Source organism: Rhinopithecus roxellana, chromosome 5 (genome assembly GCF_007565055.1).
Source record: "Rhinopithecus roxellana isolate Shanxi Qingling chromosome 5, ASM756505v1, whole genome shotgun sequence".
Taxonomy (NCBI): Eukaryota; Metazoa; Chordata; class Mammalia; order Primates; family Cercopithecidae; genus Rhinopithecus; species Rhinopithecus roxellana.
The window spans coordinates 62,425,302-62,451,012 of NC_044553.1; the positions used below are offsets into that span (position 1 = coordinate 62,425,302).

The following is a 25,711-nucleotide window of genomic DNA, read 5'->3' on the forward strand; positions in this document are numbered from 1 at the left end:
GGAGTTCGAGACTAGCCTGGCCAACATGGTGAAACCCCATCTCTACTAAAAATACAAAATTAGCCAGGCATGGTGGCATACCTGTAATCCCAGCTACATGGGAGGCTGAGGCATGAGTATCACTTAAACCTGGGTGGCAGAGGTTGCAGTGAGCCGAGATAGCGCCTCCACACTCCAGCCTAGGCGACAGAGTGAGACTCCATCTCAAAAAAAAAAAAAAAAAAAAAGCAACTTAAGACTTTAGGAGAAAATAGATATGAAAACAAGGTCAAAATGAACCTATAAAAGTTCTTATGTATACTCCTCATAGTCACTAAATTAAAAAGATAAAAAGATAGCATACCGATTAAGGAGAATATCAGTAACGTACATGTCTTCAAATTTAAGATAACTGATTTTGTATAGTTCATTTCCATTGACCATTCACTCCTTGCTGAAAGTTTTTTAGACTTTATCTCCTTCGTGATTTCAATGAAGCATTTGAAATTTTTTTTCATTTTTACAAATAATTCACATGTTAAAGGTCATTTGCCTCAGTGTTAGATTCTCCACTCAAAAGTTCAGTATCTTTCTGATTTTATATAGAGTCCCACTATAGACACACCTACATTCAAATAATTTGAAAGACTGAGATTCTCTGGATAACAAGACTTGCAGTCTTATAACTCTCCAATGTTATACAGCCCTTACTCAGCGGATGATTAATTTATATTACAAAATTATAACAAGCACAGGACATCAGCATTGCTTCCATACATCTCAGCTCTCTTCCTATTAAAGACAATGAAGCGCTTTTACCTCGTTGCACTTCTGAGAGCAGGATGGGCCACCAGCAGCTGTACTGGAGCCACCCGCGAAAATTCGGCCAGGGTTCTCGCTCTTGTTGCGTGTGTTCAAACCGGCACGGTCTGATCCGGAAATATGGCCTCAATATGTGCCGCCAGTGTTTCCGTCAGTACGCGAAGGATATCGGTTTCATTAAGTTGGACTAAATGATCTTCCTTCAAAGGATTATCCAAGGCATCTACTCAGTGAAAAACCATGATAGTTCTTTGTACATAAAATAAACATTTGAAAAAAAAAAAAAAAAAAAGACAATGAAGCTGAGTTCTGAGGGTCAAATGTATTTTCTCTGTGCTTCCAAAGTCTGCTAAAACATCTACTTATTCTCTCTCTTCACAAGAACATAAGCAACCTCAGTGCAGGTATGTTTTATTCAGTGATGCACCATAGCAATTAAAAGAGTGCCTAGCACATACGAGAATTTAATAAAATATTTGTTGAGTGAAAACCATCCACTTTACCTTTCCTACTCCCTACCACCAAGTCCCTCTAATTCTGTTTACCTCAAAATGAATCATTAAAAATTAGCTAATAGAGGTTGGCACGGTGGCTCACTCTTGTAATTCCAGCACTTTGGGAGGCTGAGGTGAGTGGATCACGAGGTCAGGAGATCGAGACCATCCTGGCCAACATGGTGAAACCCTGTCTCTACTAAAAATACAAAAATTAGCTGTGTGTGATGGTGCATGCCTGTAGTCCCAGCTACTAGGGAGGCTGAGGCAGAATGGCTTGAACTCGGGAAGCACAGATTGCAGTGAGCCGAGATGGCGCCACTACACTACAATTGAGACCATCCTGGCTAACACAGTGAAACCCCATCTTTACTAAAAATACAAAAAATTAGCTGGGCGTGGTGGTGGGCGCCTGTAGTCCCAGCTACTCGGGAGGCTGAGGCAGAAGAATGGCGTGAACCCAAGAGGCGGAGCTTGCAGTGAGCTGAGATCGCGCCACTGCCCTCCAGCCTGGGTTAGCCAAGATGGTCTCAATCTCCTGACCTCATGATCAAAAAATAACAAAAAATAAATAAACAAATAAATAAATAAATAAATATATGTACTAAGCCAAGAAAGAATTCACCTATGGTGAAGAAATTCTGCATTGCCTGCTAAGGACAAACTATATAGGTTGTAATTTTTTTTTTTTTTTTTTTTTTTGAGACGGAGTCTCGCTCTGTTGCCCAGGCTGGAGTGCAGTGGCTGGATCTCAGCTCACTGCAAGCTCCGCCTCCTGGGTTTACGCCATTCTCCTGCCTCAGCCTCCCGAGTAGCCAGGACTACAGGTGCCCGCCACCATGCCCGGCTAGTTTTTTGTATTTTTTTAGTAGAGACGGGATTTCACCGTGTTAGCCAGGATGGTCTCGATCTCCTGACCTCGTGATCCGCCCGTCTCAGCCTCCCAAAGTGCTGGGATTACAGGCTTGAGCCACCGCACCCAGCCAGGCTGTAATGTTTAACAAACTTCAAAAACATTTAGGATAGCACACAAGAATTACAATTCAGTAAAAGAAAATCTTTAAACTGAATATTTTATATTACTGTTCTATCCATTATCCAGTGCTTTTACAGGAATTCCCTACTGACCAACTCCTTCCACACTTGACCCCCACCTCATTGCATGACCTCGCTCTTCTGTTCACAAAGAAGAGCTCTCCCTGATCTTCTCTTCACCCTTTAAGTCCACAACCCCCACACTCTCCAATATGTTGGATAAATCCACCAAAAAATGTCAAATAATATCAAAATCATCGCTCAGGGAAATACAAAAATGAGGACATATTTGACATAATTAAATGAAATTGTGCCGTCTCAAACTGAGGAATTTGCATTTACTTCACAAATTTCAGAGCCTCCCAAGGATACATGAATATGAATGTAACTTACTACTGCATAAACTAAAGCACTCACCAAGGGATCCTTCCCTTGTATAAAAAACTTCCTCCAAAAGTAAATTCCATCTTCCATATGTGGGACCACAGGATACTGGAGGTATAAATAAGCAGGAGTAAGAGGAAAAGGAGAAACTGAAGAAAGAGAGAGAGAAAAAATAGTTTGTCCTTCTCTTTAGCAATCAATGTTTCATAAAATAATGGGGTTCATGGCCAGCGCGGCAGCTCACGCCTGTAATCCCAGCACTTTGGGAGGCCGAGGTGGGCGGATCATGAGGTCAGGAGATGGAGACCATCTTGGCTAACACGGTGAAACCCCATCTCTACTAAAAATACAAAAAACTAGCTGGACGTAGTGGCGGGCGCCTGTAGTTCCAGCTACTCCTCAGGCTGAGGCAGGAGAATGGCCTGAACCCGGGAGGCGGAGTTTGCAGTGAGCCAAGATCGCGCCACTGCACTCCAGCCTGGGAGAGAGAACGAGACTCCATCTCAAAAAAAAAAAAAAATTGGGGTTCAGTCTAAGAGCCCTATGCTACATATTCTAGACAAGGTTAAAATTAGAGAGTAAGCAAACATACACTCAGGAAGTTCTAGAACTTCTCAAGCCCACCTGTACTCCACTGGTTGTCTTTTGAATTTTGGCACAGTTAAGGAGGCCTCATAGTCACTGTGTCTCTCACAGCACAGAAGTAAGAGGCAGAGTCTTTCATCTGAAGCTCCTGTAGAAGGAGGTAACCATAACTATCAGAGCGACTAAGGAATGAAGAAAAATGACCTCTCTCCTCCAAACCATCCAGAGCATTGTAAGAAAGAAATGTGGGTGCTCCGCCATCATGTTGCTGGTACCAAGACAGCCCATCAAACCTAGATGTCTGGTATGAGCAGTTTATCTGGACAATGGCTCCTTCCACAGCTGTCACTTCAGAGGGCTGCTCAAGGCTTTGTCCTGCAGTGCCTATGACAAGATACATGATTGTTACTAGGGCAGCACTCTCAGAAACCCCATCATTATGAGGTTTCCTCCAAAAACTATTGAAATAATTTTTTAAATGATGCCTCTATGTGGTCACAAAAGAACTGCCGTTGATGGGAGAATTTCTTAGACTGAAATAAATGGTTGCAGTAACAGCAGCAGCCATAGTAATAGGAGGACAATAAGCACCACATTAGGAAAATGCATATTCAGGAAATACTCTCATTACAAATGTCAAAATTTGCAATAATTTAGCTGAAAGGAAATTGTTTTGAAAATTCCTAGCAGCATTTGCTATTAGATTGAGACTTACCTCCCATCTTCATGGAAACATAAAGAAGGAAAGTTCCCCACATCTGCTGCAGGACACCACGAGCCTGGCACTGCATCCCCGGTTCCTGAGCCACTGGAGTCTGCAGAAGGTAGACACTTCATATGGATGAGGGAAGGAAGCTCAGTCTGGATGCAAAACCCAATAGAAATACAAGGGGAGGAGCTTCTTTCTTGAAGGGATGAGTTCAAGCTTCCTTTCACTGGAGGAGCGAATATCTTTACATGAACATTTTCTACTGATAAATCCACAGATTTTAAGCTGGGCACAGTGGCTCATGCCTGTAATCCCAGCTATTCAAGAGGCTGAGGTGGAAAAATCCCTTGAGGCCAGGAAATGGAGACCAGCCTAAGCAACATGGTAAGGTCCCTATCTCCAAAAAACAATCCACACATTTTAATCCAAGTGATTGTGGTGAACGTCAAATATGTAAAGAACAGAGAAAACAAATGGGAACATAAGGCAAAGTCAAAACCAGTCAATTTGACCATACTAACAGTTTCCTTTCTCATGATACAACAAAATGAAATCCAGGATCAATTAGAGATGCAGTGTGTGTGTGCATATACTAACTATTGTTTGTTTGTGTGCCATATATATTTTGAAAGCTAGAAAGAGAAGGAAATATATCTACCATTTAAGTGTACTTACAACAGCTAATATAGAAATAATCTTCAAAATATTCAAAAGTAAGCTGCAGTATTGAATATTTTTATCACAAACTTATGTACCTATGCACAGAGTTTTAAAAGTGTGAGGATATACTCAATAAACTACTAACATTGGTTATGTTAGGAGTTGCGGTGGAAGAGTTGAGCGAGTTAATTTTTTTTGTACATCCCTATATTGGTTAATGTTAAAATAGACATGTTTGATTATGTAATTTTTTTAAAAACTAAAGGAAAGAAGAGAGATAGATATAACACGAAAAAAGAGCTGGGAGCAGTGGCTCACACCTGTAATCCCACCACTTTGGGAGGCCAAGGCAGGCAGATCACTTGCGGTCAGAAGTTTGAGATCAGCCCGGCCACCATGGTAAGACCCCATCTCTACTAAAAATACAAAAATTAGCCAGGTGTGGTGGCGCACACCTGTAATCCCAGCTACTCAGGAGGCTGAAGAAGGAGAATCACTTGAACCTGGGAGGCAGAGGTTGCAGTGAGCTGAGATCAGGCCACTGCACTCCAGCACAGGCAACAGAGTGAGACTCCAATTTCAAGAGGAAAAAAGATCTGAGAAAAAGGGAGGAAAACAGAGAGGAAAAAATGAAAACTTCAACAATATGTTAAACTATTTATCATGATGTCCCAGAAATAAATTTATTATCTCTATGAAATTTTTTCATACCTATTTTTCATACTTATTGGCCTCTTATTAATACTATTCAATATTAAAGGTGGCTACAATTAAAGAAAGACCTACATACAAATAACAAGTGTTGGCAAGAATGTGGAGAAGTTAGAAACTTCATATATTGCTGGTGGAAATTTAAAATGGTGCAACCACTTGGAAAACGGTTTGGTAGGTCCTCAAAACATCAAACATAGATTTGCCATATGACCCAGCAATTCTAGGTATACAACCAAAAGAAATGAAAACATATGTTCACACAAAAACTTCTACATAAACGCCATAGCAGCATTATTCACAGTTGCCAAAAAGTGTAAACAACTGAAATGTCCCATCACCTGATAAACGGATGAAATATGGTATATCCATAAAATGGAACATTATTCAGCTATTACAAGGAATGAAGTATTAATACATGCTACAACATGGATGGCGCTTGAAAACATTATGCTGTGTGAAACAAGCCAGATGCAAAAGGTCATGTATTGTATGATTCCATTGTATGTGTGAAATGTTCATAATAGGCAAATCCATACAGATAAAAAGTTAATTAATGGTTGCCAGGAATTGGGGACTGGGAGAGCCAGGGTAAGTACAGGGAGGGACTACTAATGAGTATGGGATTTACTTTTGAAGTGATAAAAAAAATTCAGAAATTAGCTAGTAATCAATTCACAACTTTGCAAATATACTAAAAATTCCTAAGTAATATACTTTAAAAGAATAAAGGTATGTTATGTGAACCAATATTGATAGATATTGAAGAATCTCACTACACTTGAAATCAACATACTATATTTTTTAAAAAGGTATTTACTGAGTCCTGCCATGAGCACCGTTCAACTTTTGTAACCTGCTGTCTGACTGGTATTTTAAATTTTTGCTACCCCTTTTTGCCACAGAGTCAAAATCATCTTCCCACAAAGAAAGCTATGGAATCAAGAGTGTTAAAATTGGCCAGGACCAGGAACAGTGGCTCATGCCTATAATCCCAGCATTTTTGGAGGCTGAGACAGGAGGATCACTTGAGCCCAGGAGTTGGAGACCAGCCTGGCCAACATAAGGAGACTCAGCTCTATAAAAAATACAAGTAGGCTGGGCGCGGTGGCTCAAGCCTGTAATCCCAGCCCTTTGGGAGGCCGAGACGGGCGGATCACGAGGTCAGGAGATCGAGACCATCCTGGCTAACACGGTGAAACCCCGTCTCTACTAAAAATACAAAAAAAAAAACTAGCCGGGCGAGGTAGCGGCGCCTGTAGTCCCAGCTACTCGGGAGGCTGAGACGGGAGAATGGCGTAAACCCAGGAGGCGGAGCTTGCAGTGAGCTGAGATCCGGCCACTGCGCTCCAGCCTGGGCGACAGAGCGAGACTCTGTCTCAAAAATAAATAAATAAATAAATAAATAAATAAATAATAAAAGTAAAAACTAGCCAGACATGGTGGTATGCACCTGTGGTCCCAGCTACAAAGGAGGCTGAGGTGGGAGGATCACCTGAGCCCGGAAGGTCAAGGCTGCTGTGAGCCATGATTGCACCACTTTGGGAGGCTGAGGCAGGAAGATCACTTGAAGCCTGGGCAACATAAGGAGATGAGCCTGGGCAACATAGTAAAAACCCTTGTCGCTACACAAAATTTAAAAATTAGCCAGGCATGGTGGCAGGCACCTGTAGTTTCAACTATTCAAGAGGCCAAGAAGGGAGGATCACTTGAGCCCAGGAGTTCAAGGCTGCAGTGAACTATAATAATGCCACTGTACCCCAATCTGGGCAACAAAGCAAGACCCTATCTCAAAAAAAAAAAAAAAAAAAAAAAAAAAAAAATGACGCTACTGTTGCACCATGTGAAAAAAAAGTGTTAAAACTACTGCTGGGTCCATGCTGACTTAAGTTTCTCCTTGATTTTCATAAGTATATAGTATAACTTGCATATGCTGAATTCAGTCTCTCGTACAACAGCAGACTTTTGTACAAGAGTAGGTGGATTGAAAATGTGGTGGGGAGAGGGTATTGCCTGCCTCCTCACCTTAAACAGCATTATTTACGCATTTTGTCCGTGTTTCATAAAAATGAGTAGAAAATGAGAAACTTAAATTTTTAATGCCAGGGATGAAAAAAATTGAAACAAACTGCATGCAACTAGGATAAAGACAGAAATAAACATGCTGTAAGCAAAAAAAAATTCAAAGGCAATTTAAATCCTTGTGAACGCACTGAAAGCATTATTTTCTATTTACTGCACATAGTAGGTTCATAGCACCTGGATATAATAAATATAATGCTGCCATCTTGTGACACCACATATCATTGCCATTTTATATACACACACCCCCAAGGATAAAAATGTTCTTTCCCTATCAAAAATATAAAAAAGAGCTCAAGGGGGGCCTGAAAGCCAGGCTGGAGAGTTTGGACTTGGTCCTTAGGGCGGTGAGAAGGCACTGAAGAATTCAGACCAGAGAACTTCAGAAAAATGGCAGATAGGAGACAGGACTAACTTGCAGCTCCCACTTGGACGCACAGAGCAGCGTGTGGAGGCTCACGTCATAAACTTTTGCTCCAAGGACTACCACAAGAACGTACCAGGAAAGCTGAGATAATCCACAGACCTTTTGGAGGAAGTGGATTGCTGCTGCAGGCCCCCGGAGACAGCTGGAAAACTGTGAGTGCCCAAAGTGTGAAAGTGTGAAAGAAGAACCATCTGCCCCCAAACACATACCCTCACTGGGGAACCAGAAGTCCAAATCACGGGAGAAGAATTTGACCTACATACAGCTGAGACAAATTTACAGAGCTGAGCAAAATACAGGGGTACAAGAAGAGGTGGGAAGAGCCCTTTAGGTACTCCCAGTCCCCAGAAAAGCCATTTCTAACTTTGTCCCACGGGAGCCTTGGGGTGAACTGCCAGAAGAACTAGGAAATGACTATGGGGAGAAGAAAACTTCCAGGTGAACTTTGTAACAATTTCCACCAAACGCAAAGTTTCCTGGACAGAACCTAGAGGAGGAGGTGAATCAGGAGCGCAGACACAGCACAGAAGCCATGGCAGACAGGGAGGTGCAAAACCTGAAAGCCCTGCTTGCTTTCTCAGTCAGGAGGCTGGTAGCCTGGGGCAAGTTCTCAGCTCTGCTCACCCACTGCCTGGAAATAAACTCAGTGTTGTTGGGGGTGGGAAAGCAGGGTCATGGTGGGAGTGAGACCAGCCTTTAGGGCTGCAGGGGAGCTGGGTAAGGCCTGTAACTGCCGACTTTTCCCTACTTCCCTGAAGACCCGCATGACACAGCAGAAGGAGCCATGACCTCCCTGGGAACATAACTCCATTGGCCTGAGAACCACACCTCCATCTCCTGCAGCAGTGACAGCAAGACCCACCCAAGGAGAGTCTGCACCCAGACACGCCTAGCCCTGCCCCCATATGATGGTCTTTCTCTACCTGCCTGGGCATGGATGGGTAGAATGGGTAGAAGGGGTAGAATCAATACTGTGAAAATGATCATACTGTCAAAAGCAGTCTACACATTCAATGCAATTTCCATCAAAATACCATCATCATTCTTCACAGAACTAGGAAAAACAATCCTAAAATTCATATGGAACCAAAAATGATCTCACATAGCCAAAGCAATAATAAGCAAAAACAACAAATCTGGAGGCATCACATTACTCAACTTCAAACTATACTGTAAGGCCATAGTCACCAAAACAAAACAGCCTGGTACTGGTATAAAAATAAGCATGTAGACCAGTGGAACAGAAGAGAGAACCCAGAAATAAACCCAAATATTTACAGCCAACGGATCTTCCACAAAGCAAGCAAAATCACAAAGTGGGGAAAGGACACCCTATTCAACAAACAGTGCTGAGATAATTGGCTGGCCACATGTAGAAGAACGAAACTGGATCCTCATCTCTCACCTTATACAAAAAACAACTCAGGATGGATCAAAGGCCGGGCGCGGTGGCTCAACTCTGTAATCCCAGCACTTTGGGAGGTCGAGACGGGCGGATCACGAGGTCAGGAGATCGAGACCATCCTGGCTAACACGGTGAAACCCCGTCTCTACTAAAAACTATAAAAAAAACTAGCCGGGCGAGGTGGCGGCGCCTGCAGTCCCAGCTACCCGGGAGGCTGAGGCAGGAGAATGGCGTGAACCCGGGAGGCGGAGCTTGCAGTGAGCTGAGATCCGGTCACAGCACTCCAGCCTGGGTGACACAGCGAGCCTCCATCTCAAAAAAAAGAAAAGATGGATCAAAGACCTAAGTCTAATACCTGAAGCCGTAAGGATTCTAAAAGACAACATCAGCCGGGCGCGGTGGCTCAAGCCTGTAATCCCAGCACTTTGGGAGGCCGAGGCGGGCAGATCACGAGGTCAGGAGATCAAGACCATCCTGGCTAACACAGTGAAACCCCGTCTCTACTAAAAATACAAAAAAATGCCGGGCGTGGTGGCGGGCGCCTGTAGTCCCAGCTACTCAGGAGGCTGAGGCAGGAGAATGGCGCGAACCCAGGAGGCGGAGCTTGCAGTGAGCCGAGATTGCGGAGCTTGCAGTGAGTTGAGATTGCTCCGCTGCACTCGAGCCTGGGCGACAGAGCAAGACTCCGCCTCAAAAAAAAAAAAAGATAACTTCAGAAAAACCTTTCTAGACATTGACTTAGGCAAAGAATTTATGACCAAGAACCTGAAAGCAAATGCATCAAAAACAAAGATAAATAGATGGAATTTAATTAAACCAAAATGCTTCTGCACAGCAAAAGAAATAACCAGCAGAGTAAATGGACAACCCACAGAGTGGGAGAAAATATTCACAATCAATACGTCTGACAAAATACTAATATCCAGATCTACAAGGAACTCAAACAAATCAGCAAGAAAAAACAAACAATCCCATCAGAAAGTGGGCTAAGGCTGGGCACAGTGGCTCACACCTGTAATCCCAGCACTTTGGGAAGCCAAGGCAGGTGGATCACCTGAGGTTGGGAGTTCGAGACCAGCCTGACCAACATGGAGAAACTCCAACTGCATCTCTACTAAAAATACAAAAAATTAGCCAGGTGTGGTGACACATGCCTGTAATCCCAGCTACTCGGGAGGCTGAGGCAGGAGAATCGCTTGAATCCAGGAGACGGAGGTTGTGGTGAGCCAAGATCATGCCATTGCACTCTAGCCTGGGCAACAAGAGTGAAACTCCATCTCAAAAACAAACAAACAAAAAATACAAAAATTAGCGGGGTGCAGTGGCAGTTGCCTGTAATCCCAGCTATTCTAGAGGCTGAGGCAGGAGAATCGCTTGAACCTGGGAGGCAGAGGTTGCAGTGGGCCGAGATTGTGCCATTGCACTCCAGCCTGAGAGACAGAGCAAGACACCATCTCAAAAAAAAAAGGGGGGGGGACTAAGGACATGAATAGACAATTCTCAAAAGAAGATACACAAATGGCCAACAAACACATGAAAAATTTCTCAACATCACTAATGATCAGGGAAATGCAAATCAAAACCACAATGCGATACCACCTTACTCCTGCAAGAATGGCCATGATAAAAAAACAAAAAATAATAGAGGTTGGCATGGACATGACGAAAAGGAAACACTTTTACACTGCTATTGGGAATGCAAACTCGTACAACCACTACAGAAAACAGTGTGGAGATTCCTTAAAGAACTAAAAGTAGGCCGGGCGCGGTGGCTCAAGCCTGTAATCCCAGCACTTTGGGAGGCCGAGACGGGTGGATCACGAGGTCAGGAGATCAAGACCATCCTGGCTACACGGTGAAACCCCGTCTCTACTAAAAAAAATACAAAAAAACTAGCCGGGCGAGATGGCGGGCGCCTGTAGTCCCAGCTACTTGGGAGGCTGAGGGAGGAGAATGGCGTAAACCCAGGAGGCAGAGTTTGCAGTGAGCCGAGATCGCGCCACTGCACTCCAGCCTGGGCGACAGAGCCAGACTCCGTCTCAAAAAAAAAAAAGAACTAAAAGTAGAACCACCATTTGATCCAGCAGTCCCACTACTGGGTATCTACCCAGAGGAAAATAAGTCATTATACGAAAAAAATACTTGCACACGCATGTTTATAGCAGCACAATTTGCAACTGCAAAATAGGAAACCAGCCCAAACGCCCACCAATCAAGGAGTAGACAAAGAAATTGTGATATTGAGATATATATATATATTATATACATACACACCATGGAATGCCACTCAGCCGTAAAAATTAATGAAATAATGGCATTCGCAGAACCTGGATGGAGTTGGAGACCACTATTCTAAGTGAGGTAACTCAGAAATGGAAAACCAAACATCGTATGTTCTCACTCATAAGTGGGAGCTAAATTATGAGGATGCAAAGGCATAAGAATAATACAATGGACTTTGGGTGCTCAGGGGAAAAGGCTGGGAGGGTGGTGAGGGATAAAAGACTACAAATTGGGTGCAGTGTACACTATTTGGGTGATGGGTGCACCAAAATCTCGGAAATGACCACTAAAGAACTTGTTCATGTAACCAAACATCACCTGTCCCCCCAAAACCAATTGATAATAAACATAAAAATTTAGAATCAAGGCCAGGTGCAGTGGCTCACACCTCTAATCCCAGCAGTTTGGTAGGCTGAGGCAGGTAGATCACATGAGGTCAGGAGTTTAAGACCAACCCATTTAACATGGTGAAACCCCATCTCAAGTAAAACTACAAAAATTAGCCAGGTGTGGTGGCACATGCCTATAATCCCAGCTACTCGGCAGGCTGAGGCAGGAGAATCCCTTGAACCTGGGAGATTGGGCCACTGCACTCCAGCCTGGACGACAGAGTGAAACTCCATCTCAAAAAAAAAAAATCCTTCTTATATCTTACCACTATTTATATGAGCCCCCTTCCTTGGGTGTGCTTCCAGTGATTAGCACTTGCTAATTCTTCTTGAGGGGCTGGAGGAACCTCTTTATCAAGTCACATGAACCTGAGTCTCCCTGGGAGGCTCTAGTCAGTGCCAGTGGAGAAAGAAATGTCTTGGATGTCTGTGGACAGAGAAAACACACAGTGATTCAAATATATGAACTTCCAATTGGGAGCCACCAGGACAAATGATCAAGATTGCAGGGATAGATTTCTAATCAAGCTGCTTCTCATCTAGACCACTTGATTCTGCTTTAGCCTAAATTAATAGTAGTAGGATGGCCGGGCGCGGTGGCTCAAGCCTGTAATCCCAGCACTTTGGGAGGCCGAGACGGGCGGATCATGAGGTCAGGAGATCGAGACCATCCTGGCTAATACGGTGAAACCCCGTCTCTACTAAAAAAATACAAAAAACTAGCCGGGCGACGAGGCGGGCGCCTGTAGTCCCAGCTACTCGGGAGGCTGAGACAGGAGAATGGCGTGAACCCGGGAGGCGGAGCTTGCAGTGAGCTGAGAGCCGGCCACTGCACTCCAGCCTGGGCAGCAGAGCAAGACTCCGTCTCAAAAAAAAAAAAAAAAAAAATAGTAGTAGAGCTTTATTTGTTTAACAATGGTTACTCTTATTTTGAACAACTTTGGGGGACAAACCTGGTTTTGGATATAGGAACAGAGCCTCATAAGGAATTTTGCTACCTACTCTAGATTTACATATCAAATGAGACTGAGACAACTAAAAAGGGCTATACGGTTTTTAAGCTTTGTTTTGATTCTAATTTTTTTTTTTTTTTTTTTTTTTTTTTTTACAGAGTCTCACTCTGTCATCCAGGCTGGAGTATAGTGGCCCAATCTCGGCTCACTGCAACCTCCACCTCCCAGGCTCAAGTGATTCTCCTGCCTCACCTCCCAGAGTAGCTGGGATTACAGGCACCCACCACCACACCCGGCTAATTTTTGTATTTTTTTAGTAGAGACGGGGTTTCACAAATGTTGGCCAGGCTGGTCTCGAACTCCTGACCTCAAGCGATCCACCCATCTCGGCCTCCTATAGTGCTGGGATTACAGGCATAAGCCACTGAGCCTGGCCAGGGATCTCATACTAGCAGAGTATCAGTGTTGTTCACCATAGTCTATCTCTATTCTAAACTACCTTTTAAACAGATACATGAGTGATCAATGTACAATTTCAATTTGACTGTGACATTCTCCTACTTAAAGCCTTCAGTGGCTCCCCAGCCCCTACAAAGTAAGGACAGATTATTATTCTATCATACAAAATTCCAACTATGTGTCACTTAAATCCACTTAACCTATCCTGCAGACACTCTGAATTGCAGCCTGGTGTGAATGGCCTTTCCCCATTAACACAGGGCGGCTTCAAGCACCCCGCCTTTTGCTTCCTTTTTCCTCTGCTGAAGTGTCCCTCCATGTCTACTTATCTTTCAAGAGGAGCACAGGGTTACCCACTCCATGAAATTTTTCTAGCCTCTGTCTCTAATTCCACTAAAACCATCAGCAAACATAACTTCACTCTTCCTTGTGGTCCCACTCCAACCTGTGGTTAACATATTCTTCCCACTATAATATAAACTTCTTGAAGATGAGGTAGGACTAAATCATTTTTTCCCCAAATAAATACCTGTGTGTGTAGATAGATAGATAGATAGATAGATAGATAGATAGATAGATAGATAGATAGATAGATAGATAGAGAAAGAGAGAGAGAGAGAGAGAGAGATAGTCACTGATGATCTTGAAAACAAAGGTTTTGGCCGGGCGCGGTGGCTCAAGCCTGTAATCCCAGCACTTTGGGAGGCCGAGACGGGCGGATCACGAGGTCAGGAGATGGAGACCATCCTGGCTAACACGGTGAAACCCCGTCTCTACTAAAAAATACAAAAAACTAGCCGGGCGAGGTAGCGGGCACCTGTAGTCCCAGCTACTCGGGAGGCTGAGGCAGGAGAATGGCGTAAACCCGGGAGGCGGAGCTTGCAGTGAGCTGAGTTCCGGCCACTGCACTCCAGCCCGGGCGACAGAGCGAGACTCCGTCTCAAAAAAAAAAAAAAAAAGAAAAGAAAACAAAGGTTTTATGGAAGTGGAAGAGGAGGAAAAGTCCCACTGCAATAAATTTAAGAGATAAAGTCAAGACAGTGAATATTAAGTAATACTTGAAGGGCCGGGCGCGGTGGCTCAAGCCTGTAATCCCAGCACTTTGGGAGGCCGAGACGGGCGGATCATGAGGTCAGGAGATCGAGACCATCCTGGCTAATACGGTGAAACCCCGTCTCTACTTAAAGATACAAAAAACTAGCCGGGCGACGAGGCGGGCCCCTGTAGTCCCAGCTACTCGGGAGGCTGAGACAGGAGAATGGCGTGAACCCGGGAGGCGGAGCTTGCAGTGCACTGAGAGCCGGCCACTGCACTCCAGCCTGGGAGGCAGAGCAAGACTCCGTCTCAAAAAAAAAAAAAAAAAAAAAAAAAAAAAAAAAAAAAAAAAAAAAAAATTTGAAGGATTCTGGCATAGAAGCAATCATGGAAATAGAAACAATGTGGATAAAATTTATAAGATATATTATGGATAATGTACAATTTTTTTATGTAGTGAGGTTTTGCTCTCCCAAAAGAGATAGCGATCATGCTAGAATGGTAAATGAGAATAAATATTAAATGAGGGAGAAAGGAAAGGCCTAGATTCAGAGTGGGGGGAAAAGTATGTTTCCAGGAACAACGGGGGGTGAGAAGGCAGGCCTTCCAAACTCAGCCCTGTTGGAAGAGGGTTACACTTACCTGAGCTGACCCAAAGAGCCAGGTCACTGAGGAGCTGTGGCAATAGCAGCCTAGGCTGTGGTGACTGTGGGAAAACAGCATGGCCATGGCAGTGAGGGGAGAAAGACATCCTGCCTACATTTGAACGCTAAGAGGTCCTGACTAGGTTGATGGAGGGAACTTGCCCATGGCACTGAGGCAGAGATGGCAAAAAATCTTCTGGACCACCAGTGACATCATGTGGCCAAAGATCACCAGACTTCTCTACTAAAAATAGGTTGCTGGATATTCCCTTCTAGAGAATGTTGCAATTATACTGACCTCTAGAAATGGATAAGCCAGCCCAAGACTTCCACTCTGCCTGGGGGGAGTGGAGCCGGAGACCAGAGGTCGAACTTGGGTTCTGACAAGATGGCTGGGCTTCCCCGCAGAATCGTCAAAGAAACCCAGCATTTGCTGGGAGAATGAGTTCCTGGCATCCAAGCAGAGCCACATGAGAGCAACACCCATTATTTTCATGTGGTCATTGCTGGCCCTCAGGTTTCCCCCTTTGAGGGAGGGACTTTTAAACTTGAACTATCCCTTCCGACAAATACGCAATGGCAGCCCCTAAAGTATGTTTCATGACCAAACTTTATCATCCTAATATAGACAAGTTGGGAAGAATATGTTTAGATATTTTGAAAAGGAAGTGGTCCCCAGCACTGCAGATCCGACAGTTCTGCTATCGATCCAGGCCTTGTTAAGTGCTCCCAATCCAGATGAACCATTAGCAAATGATGTAGCGGAGCAGTGGAAGACCAACAAAGCCCAAGCCATAGAAACAGCTAGAGCATGGACTAGGCTATATGTCGTGATTAATATTTAAATTGATCCTATCAGCAAGTACGCATCACTTCTCCTGTTCTACCAAGACTTCCTCCTTTTTGTTTGCATTTAATGGACACAGTCTTAGAAATGTTACAGAATAAAAAAGCCCAGACATCTTCAGCCTTAGGTGATTAAAAGCAAAAAAAAAAAAAAAGAAGTAATGGATAAGCCCCAGGGTCCTTGAATTTATCACAGAAAGAAGGTAGTTGTGGGAGGTTGGACGCAGTGGCTCACGTCTGTAATCCCAGCACTTTGGGAAGCTGAGGTGGGTGGATCACCTGAGGTCAAGAGTTCAAGACCAGCCTGGCCAACATGGTGAAACCCCGTCTCTACTAAAAATACAAAACTTAGATCGGTGTGGTGGTGTACACCTGTAGTCCCAGCTACTCGGGAGGCTGAGGCAGGAGAATCACTTGAACCCGGGAGGCAGAGGTGCAGTGAGCCAAGATCACGCCACTGCACTAGAGCCTGGGTGACAGGGCAAGACTCCGTCTCAAAAAAAAAAAGAATATAGTGGTGGCAATAAGAATATTTTCACAATAGCTACATGGAGACTTCTGAAATTTAACTCAAATATTCAAAGCTGCCACTTTATTTTATATCACAAGGTGAAGTGAAACATACCAGCTCCTTATATTCCTCCCAGCTATAGGAAGAATCACAGTCTTACATCCCTCTGTCCTTCTTTATACCTCTGCAAAGAAGCAATACTTTTACATATCTTGATGTGCTCTTCTATTTGCAAGTCTGTGAATAGCACCTTATTCCTAGCCACTTAAAGCATCAGTATGCTGGGAAGGGGGAAAAGGGAGGAAATGTGGCAAAGAAGATTAGGATGGCAATGTTACAGTAGAAATAAGCAAGATAAAAAGAATAATTATTCTTTTTTTGGCTTTATTCCCATAGCCAAAATAGGTTTCCGTGTCTGCAACAAGCCAATCAGCTTGAAAGTCAGGACTTGTCATGAGAGAAAACAAGTTTTCTAAATTAATTTGTCTCCCTCTGTAATATGTCAAGCCAGGCTTGGGAGACTTGGTCACTGAAATTATATGTTGAAAGTTCCACACAGAATTAAGTGAAAGCAGGAAAACCTCGCCCCTGCAAATTTGGGAGGATCATGGAGGAAAAAGGGGAAACAGAGGTAAACCAAGGAGTTTAGATGCCAGGGTTCTTTTTTTTTTTTTTTTTTCTTGACTTGAAACCAACCTTTAAGATAAGTGGGAGCTTATGGAGTATAAGAAAACTTAAGGTCACCAAATATAGTACCATACTTCTGTGGGCATGACACAGAGAGGCTGCAGATCCTTAGGACAACTCTGGCTCATGGTACAAGGGGACATGCATGACTACATGAATCTAGTTTTCCAGTGCCTGGAAATAAGGAAATCCAAGATGCCTGTATGTTTTGCCAGGGAAAATAGAGAAGTATGCAGAACAATAGTGCAACAGCACAAGGCTAGAGTCAAAGCAAAGTTGCTACAGCATGCAATGACTTCCAGAAAGAACAGGAGCCAGAGATTCCAGCCATGAGTATGCTGTTAAGTGTTTAAAAACCCGTTATCAGAAAAAAAAAAAAAAAAAAAAAAAAAAAAAAAAAAAAAAAAAGCCCTAGTAGGTAGTATTTGCCCATTTTTATGGTGTAAATAATCCCCCTATAGTCAATTTCAAGCTCTAACATGACATCACTACTTATGAGTTTAGTAAGAGATATGTAGTAGCACACTATTTTATGGTGTTTCTACCATAAAGATATGATAGATATGAACAATCTCATAGATATTAGCGAAACACAGTAAAATAGGAAGTGATTAGTTTTTAGTATTATATTTGTTTTGATATAATTCATTTAATTGAAAATGTCTATTAAGTACAAATTTATATACATATATATATACATATATATACTTTTTTTTTTTTTTTCTGAAACAGGGTCTTGCTTTGTCACCCAGGCTGAGTGCAATGGCATGAACATGGCTTACTGCAGCCTGAACTTCCTGGGCTCAAGGGATCCTCCTGTCCCAACTTCCTGTGTAGCTGGGACTACAGGCATGCGCCACCACAACTGGTTAATTATTTTTAATTTTTGTAGGACAGGGTCTTGCTATGTGGGCCAGGCTGATCTTGAATTTCTGGGCTCAAGAAATCCTTCCACCTCAGATTCCCAAAGTGCTGAAATTGCAGACATGAGCCAAAGTGCTAGGCCTGCAAATTTATATTTTAATCACAAGTTTAACAAAGAGCTCACAAAATTTCTGAAATCTTAACAATCAGGTATTGCAAGCCAGTACAAACCAACTCCAGCACACAATTGATTCCAACAAGAGCAAGCACCCCAAATGTCTAAGTGGCACTATCCTTACCTATATGATTCGAGAAGTCTACCAGACCTACCTGCCACACCCCAGCAAAGAACAAAAGTCAGGCTGAGCACCGTGGCTCACGTCTGTAATCCCAACATTTGGGGAGGCTGAGATGGGAGGACTGCTTGAGGCCAGGAGTTTGGGAGTTTGAGACCAGCCTGGGCAACATAGCGAGACCCTGTCTCCATTTTTTTTTTTTTTTAATTAAAAGAATTTCCAAAACAAGAAGAAGAAGTATCTAAGGAATGCTCCAACAATCTGAAGGCATCTCTTTACCTACTGTTATAAAAACAATGGAGTCATCCAAGACTTTTTAGATTCTCTGGCAAATTTGTCTGATTTCTGGTTTTTTTGGTTTTTTGTTTGTTTGTTTGTGAGACAGGGTCTTGTCATGTTGCTCAGGCTGGTCTCAAATTCCAGGGCTCAAGTAATTCCCCTACCTCAGCCTCCTGAATAGGTGGGATTACAGGTGTGAGCCATTGCCGCCCAACTTAATATTTTATAAACTGGAAGTAACTAAATTTACTCAATTGACCTAAATTTAGGGTATTTTTTTTTCTCTGTGTCCAGAGAAGTGGGACTATGTAAGAAAGATTAGCTTAATTATTAAAAATTCGGTACATTTTCCTTTTTTCTTTTTTCTTTTTTTTAAACGGAGACACTCTTAAAAATTCAGTACATTATCCCAGCTACTCGGGAGGCTGAGGCAAGAGAATGGCGTGAACCCGGGAGGCAGAGCTTGCAGTGAGCGGAGATGGTGCCACTGCACTCCAGCCTGGGCAACAGAGCGAGACTCCGTCTCAAAAAAAAAAAAAAAAAAAAAAAAAATTAGTACATTATCAATTCACTTCTGAGTATAATGCGGGTAACTGTGTGACCCTCACAACAACTTAAATAAAGAAATCACGGCCAGGCGCGGTGGCTCAAGCCTGTAATCCCAGCACTTTGGGAGGCCGAGACGGGCGGATCACGAGGTCAGGAGATCGAGACTATCCTGGCTAACACGGTGAAACCCCGTCTCTACTAAAACATACAAAAAACTAGCTGGGCGAGGTGGCGGCGCCTGTAGTCCCAACTACTTGGGAGGCTGAGGCAGGACAACGGCGTGAACCCGGGAGGCGGAGCTTGTAGTGAGTTGAGATCCGGCCACAGTACTCCAGCCTGGGCGACAGAGCGAGACTCCGTCTCAAAAAAAAAAAGAAAAGAAAAGAAATCACAGAAATTTGAGGTAATTCCAACAGCTCATGTTGTTCTTCACAGCTCACTTTCTGGATATGCAGAAATGATTCCTACTTGCTGTCAAAACAAAAAATAACGAGGATCTTGGGAATATAGTTCTCATCTGGGAAATGTTTCAAGGTAGAATTCCAAGGAGGTGAATAGTTTTCTTCAAATCTCTTGACAGTGTTTTTAAAAACTGGATCAAAGAAGATCCAGCTAATAAGGGTAATCAATTCAAGATCATAAGCAGGAAAGTCGCACTCCGTAAATAACCAAGTTTCATCGATTACTAAATCAGTCAATGGACCGGGAGCGGTGGCTCAAGCCTGTAATCCCAGCACTTTGGGAGGCTGAGACGGGCAGATCACAAGGTCAGGAGATCGAGACCATCCTGGCTAACACGGTGAAACCCCATCTCTACTAAAAAATACAAAAAACTAGCCGGGCGAGGTGGCGGGCGCCTGTTAGTCCCAGCTACTCAGGAGGCTAAGGCAGGAGAATGGTGTAAACCCCGGAGCTGGAGCTTGCAGTGAGCTGAGATCCGTCCACTGCACTCCAGCCTGGGCGACAGAGCGAGACTCCGTCTCAAAAAAAAAAAAAAAAAAAAAAAAGTAGACTCACATTTATAGTATATAGCTCCTGTAGTATATATCTCCTCTCACTGGTAGAATATAAATTTGGCTCATAATTGATATCATATACAAGTGCTCAAACTTTGCCATTTCTTTCTATTCTAGACAAAGAAAGTACCACCCACCCATCCTAAAAGAAATTATTCTTCCTTCTGCAAATAAGGTAATAAAAATCTGATATACTCTAATAAAGAGATTTGTGGACAAAGTCTGTACTTAACATTTTATGGACTGTATAATTAGTATAAATGCATTATTATTAATAATTAGTAAAAATGCAGTATTATGAATAATTATTATATGCACTTAATTCCTTTTAAATAGTAATGAAGATAAAATATGTTTGAGTCTGACGTTTATAAAAGGGAATTTTTCTAATGGCATCCCTGTGGTTATATCTGTTAATGCTCAGAACTTTGTATAATTAATTTCTTACTAGTTTAATTTTTGTTTCTTAAAGGACACAAAGTAGCAAATATACAGGATGAACAAGTCTAAAACTCTCATGTACAACATAAGAACTATAGTTATTAATATTGTATATTTAGGATTTTTTGCTAAATGACTAAATTTTAGCTGCTCTTGCCACACAATACAATGGGTAACTATGTAAGATGATGAATATATTTACTTACTTCACTGCAGTAACCATTTTACTATCTATATATTTCATAACACCAGGTTGTATATCTTGAATATATATAATAAAATTTATTTTTAAAAAAGCAACAAACAACAACAAAAAAAAAACTATAAGATATTTTAGTTTTAGCAATGGGTGAAAATACCTAAAACACTCTTTTTTGAACAAACCATTTATCAAAGAGTTTTTTGTTTTGTTTTGTTTCAAGATCTAGTCTCTCTCTGTGGCCCAGGCTGGAGTGCAGTGGCCCGATCTTGGCTCACTGCAGTCTCCACCTTTCAGGCTTAAGTGATTCTCAATTCTCCTGCTTCAGCCTCCTGAGTAGCTGGGATTACAGACATGCGTCACCACATAGGGCTAATTTTTGTCTTTTTAATAGAGACAAGGTTTTGCCATGTTGGCCGGGCTGGTCTTGAACTCCATCCACCTGCCTCGGCCTCCCAAAGTGCTGGGATTACAGGTGTGAGCCACTGTGCCCAGCCAAAGGGAGTTTTTAAATAACATCTGGCTCAGATGTTTAATACCTTTGAAGGCTTTTTGAAATCCTATTTGTTGGAAGGCAAACAAAATCTATTAAAATAGCAAGGTACTAAAAGCCAAATCCTATAATAATCAATGCTGTGGCCGGGTTCGGTGGCTCATGCCTGTAATCCCAGCACCTTAGGAGGCTGAGGAGGGCGGATCACCTGAGATAGGGAGTTCAAGACCAGCCTGACCAACATGGAGAAACCCCGTCTCTACTAAAAATACAGAAATTAGCCGGGCATGGTGGTGCATGCCTATAATTCCGGCTATTCGGGAGGCTGAGGCAGGAGAATTGCTTGAACCTGGGAGGTGGAGGTTGCAGTGAGCTGAGAGTGCGCCATTGCACTCCAGCCTGGGCAACAAGAGTGAAACTTCATCTCAAAACATAAATAATAATAATAATCAATGCTGTTATCATCCAAATGAACAGAACTACTAAACTACTTCGGTTAATTAATAAATGTAAATAACATTCCAGAGCAAACAGAAGGTACAAATGGTACCTTAGACTTTGTTTACACTGAGGATAGGCTCACACTGCTTGAAGTGCAGGCCCTGTCCTGTAGTCTTGACTATATGGAAAAAGCATGAGAGATGTGATCATGGAGGGAAACATGACACAGGATTAGTTGGAGTTGATGCTCTCCATTTAGCCAGTCAACCAACAAATATTTATTAACTTATTATTGCCAAGCACCAGAGTAGTTGCTGCAAATACATCAAAGAGCAAAACAGACTGCTCTTTGCTCTGAAGGATCTTACATTCTAGTAGAAGAAACCAGTAAGTACTTAAGCAAATAGCTTAATCACCCTTTAATATAAGTTCTTATTTCCCAGAAAATTGCCTTCTACTGGAGGATAATTCTTCCCAAGGAGGTGACAGATGAAATGAATCCTGAGGAATGAAGACATATTAGATGAATGAGCATACTCCTAAGTCCAGAGGAAGGAAGGCAAGGTGATCTGAGAGAACTGAAACAAAGAAGATTATCGAAATATGCAAGAACGGGATCACAAAGTTTCTTGTAGATTTCAGGAGGAGACATTTCAAGGATATTAAGTCATAAAGCAACAATAGGAATGATAATTGTGGGGTAATAGTTCCACACTGCTTCATATCACCAAAATCTATTTTTCTGTGGTTCCCTTTGGGGGCATAGACCTACAATATGCACTTACTTACACTATTATTCAGACACAACTCTGCGCTTGGCTTCTAACACCTGTATGTAGTATCTCCCATTAAAGAGGGATTTCGGGGCACCTGGAGACTAAACAGCCTCTGAAGGTTGTTGTGCCATGCAAACCCTGGTGACTTATGGCAAATGCTTTCACTTAAAATAGAGAAGACTTCTGTTTACCTCCCAAATTCTGATCATTAGACAAAAGCATTCTCTTATCACTTCACTCCTGTATTTTCCTTATCAGACTTCACCATTCATCTTAGCAGACTACAGAAAGACATGGGAAAGACCAAAAACACATCGCTGGACACTGTGGTGACAGATTTCATTCTTCTGGGCTTGTCTCACCCCCAGAATCTAAGAAGCCTCCTCTTCCTGGTCTTCTTCATCATTTACATCCTCACTCAGCTGGGGAACCTGCTCATTCTGCTCACCGTGTGGGCTGACCCGAAGCTCCATGCTCGCCCCATGTACATTCTTCTGGGAGTGCTCTCATTCCTGGACATGTGGCTCTCCTCAGTCATCTTTCCTCGAATTATTTTAAACTTCGCTCCTGCCAGCAAGGCTATCCCGTTTGGTGGCTGTGAGGCTCAACTGTATTTCTTTCACTTCCTGGGCAGCACCCAGTGCTTCCTCTACACCTTGATGGCCTATGACAGGTACCTGGCAATATGTCAGCCCCTGCGCTACCCAGTGCTCATGAATGGGAGGTTATGCACAGTCCTTGTGGCTGGAGCTTGGGTCGCCGGCTCCATTCACGGGTCTATCCAGGCCACCCTGACCTTCCACCTGCCCTACTGTGGGCCCAACCAGGTAGACTACTTTTTCTGTGACATCCCTGCAGTATTGAGACTGGCCTGTGCTGACACAACTGTCAATGAGCTTGTGACCTTTGTGGACATTGGGGTAGTGGCTACCAGTTGCTTCATGTTAATTCTGCTTTCCTATGCCAACATAGTCCATGCCATCCTGAAGATACGCACTGCTGATGGGAGGCGCAGGGCCTTCTCCACCTGTATATCCCACCTAACTGTGGTCACAGTCTACTATATTCCCTGTATTTTCATCTACCTCAGGCCGGGCTCCAAGAGCCCCCTGGATGGGGCAGTGGCTGTGTTTTACACTGTTGACACCCCATTACTGAACCCCCTCATCTACACACTGAGGAACCAGGAAGTGAAGTCCGCCCTGAAGAGGATGACAGCAGGTCGAGGGGCTGAATGAAAATAAGTAACTGTCTACGGTCATACCACCTTGAACGCGCCCGATCTCATCTGATCTCGGAAGCTAAGCAGGGTCAGGCCTGGTTAGTACTTGGATGGGAAAATAAGTAACTACAGCTACATAACCGTCACTACCACTCTCTTCAGCTACTGCTGCATGTGACAGATGTTCAATAAATAGATGTTAGTTTCAGCTGAAATGAATATGATTCTACTAGGAAGAGGCTTCTGGTGCTATATTCAACCTCAAGAAATTATCCATCACTGTTTTACCCTTTTCCAACCCAGCTCTCAAGAGAAAGCACATATGTTGACTCTGAAAAGTTGATGCTTTCTTCTAGAAGGAGGGGAAATTATTACAGGCAAACTTGGGGAAAACCAACATAATACTGTCCTATATTCATTTGCTTTGCTCCTAATTTCCCAAGCCTCTAGGCATTCAGAATTGTTTTGCTCACATCAAGGCAAATCCATCCTTCCAGGTACTTAGTTAGAATCTCTGTGTGGCTCATCTGTGTTTCCTTTCAGTCCCTCACTTTTCTCCGTGTAGTAATTCATCAAATCCTGTTCACTCTGCTTCAGAAATGTCTCTCTGGCTTCTTATGTGGTCTCCTTGTCACTTCCACTTTCCTCCATACAACTACCAGAGTTTTCTTTCTGAAACATACAACTAAATATTTTATTTCCTGTCCTTATAAATATTTACTGGCTTTCCACTGCATATAAATAAAGCCATACCTCTTAGCTTGGAATTCAAAGTCCCCCACAATCTGCACAATCTGGTACCAACACACCTCATCTCCCAAAATATCTCTACCTCCATTTTCTCTTCCGGCCCCATTAATTTACCTGTCATTCCTTAAACATTCTCTGTACTTCCCTGCCTCTGAGCCTTTGCTTGAGTTATTCTCATATCTGAAATAGCCTTCCTCCTCCATATTGGTAAACTGACGTTTTATGCTTACTTTGAGGTCCAGGAAAAATCTTTATTCCTACAAGAAGTTTTCTTATTCTTCCACTCATAAATTATATCCTCCTTGTATTCCAGTGGGCCTTCAAATTTTAAAATAATACTTTTTTTGGCTGGACTATATTATAGCTTAGATTGCAGTTTCTAGAGAAAGGAAAGCATTTTTTTTTTCTTTGAGATGGAGTCTTGCTCTGTTTATCACTTTGCATCCCAAAATGGTGGGATTACAGGTGTGAGCCACAGCGCCCAGCCAGGAAAGTATGTTTTATTGATGTTTATGTTGTAGCCTCCTTTTCCCCAATATCTACTAGTATCCACTTATAGAGGAGATGGCTGGGTGTCCACAAAAATCCATTCTCTCTTTCCCTAGTTAGAAGGCTGTAGCTAGAATGTGGCTGCCCTTTTGTAGATATTTCTCAGTGTCTCTTGTAGCCAGATCTAGTCATATGTCTAAGTATTCCCAAATTGAACATGAGAAGACTATATGTATGTGTGAGATACTTCCACCTACATATACACATAAGGCCCTCAAAATTGGTACATGACCGGGTGCAGTGGCTCACACCTGTAATCCCAGCACTTTGAGAGGTCAAGGCAGGTGGAATACCAGAGGTCAGGAGTTCGAGACCAGCTTGGCCAACATGGTGAAACCCCGTCTCTACTAAAAATATGAAAATTAGCCAGACGCGGTAGTGTGTGCCTGTAATCCCAACTATTCTGGAGGCTGAGGCAAGAGAATCGTTTGAACCCAGGAGCCTGAGGTTGCAGTGAGCCAAAATTGTGCCACTGCTCTCCAGCCTGGGCAACAGAACAAGGTTCCATCTCAAAAAACAAAAAAACTGGCACATGAATTTTTCCACATTCTTTTTCTGCTCTAAGCTGGAAAAGGCATATGATGGGGACCTACAAGGAGCAACTTCTGACCAAGTAGAGAACAATCACCTACCAGCCTGGATCACTCACCTCAGAATTCTAAGTCAGAGGGAAATAAGCCTTCAGCTTCTTTAATCCAGTGATTTATTATTGGGTTACTTTGTTAGAGCAGTTTTT

The 25,711-nt window shown here is 43.0% G+C and overlaps 1 protein-coding gene, 2 pseudogenes and 1 gene segment (V, D, J or C); 3 read left to right on the forward strand and 1 right to left on the reverse strand.

Moving 5' to 3' along the window:
* The first annotated feature begins 794 nt into the window (after positions 1–794).
* LOC115897526 lies at positions 795–1,093 on the forward strand (annotated as a pseudogene). Its single transcript, XR_004057332.1, has one exon. The product of XR_004057332.1 is annotated as a 40S ribosomal protein S29 pseudogene (transcript).
* Positions 1,094–3,375: 2,282 nt separating this feature from the next.
* Positions 3,376–4,162, reverse strand: LOC104656299. The segment is given in 2 exon segments: positions 3,376–3,683; positions 4,015–4,162. Coding segments are annotated over 2 exon segments (384 nt in total).
* An 11,282-nt stretch (positions 4,163–15,444) lies between these two features.
* On the forward strand, positions 15,445–15,901 carry LOC104656253 (annotated as a pseudogene).
* Positions 15,902–22,747: 6,846 nt separating this feature from the next.
* On the forward strand, positions 22,748–23,692 carry LOC104656300 (olfactory receptor 10G2-like). The gene has a single exon (XM_010355904.2). The coding sequence runs from the start codon at positions 22,748–22,750 to the stop codon at positions 23,690–23,692; it is 945 nt and encodes a 314-aa protein (XP_010354206.2).
* Positions 23,693–25,711: the final 2,019 nt, after the last annotated feature.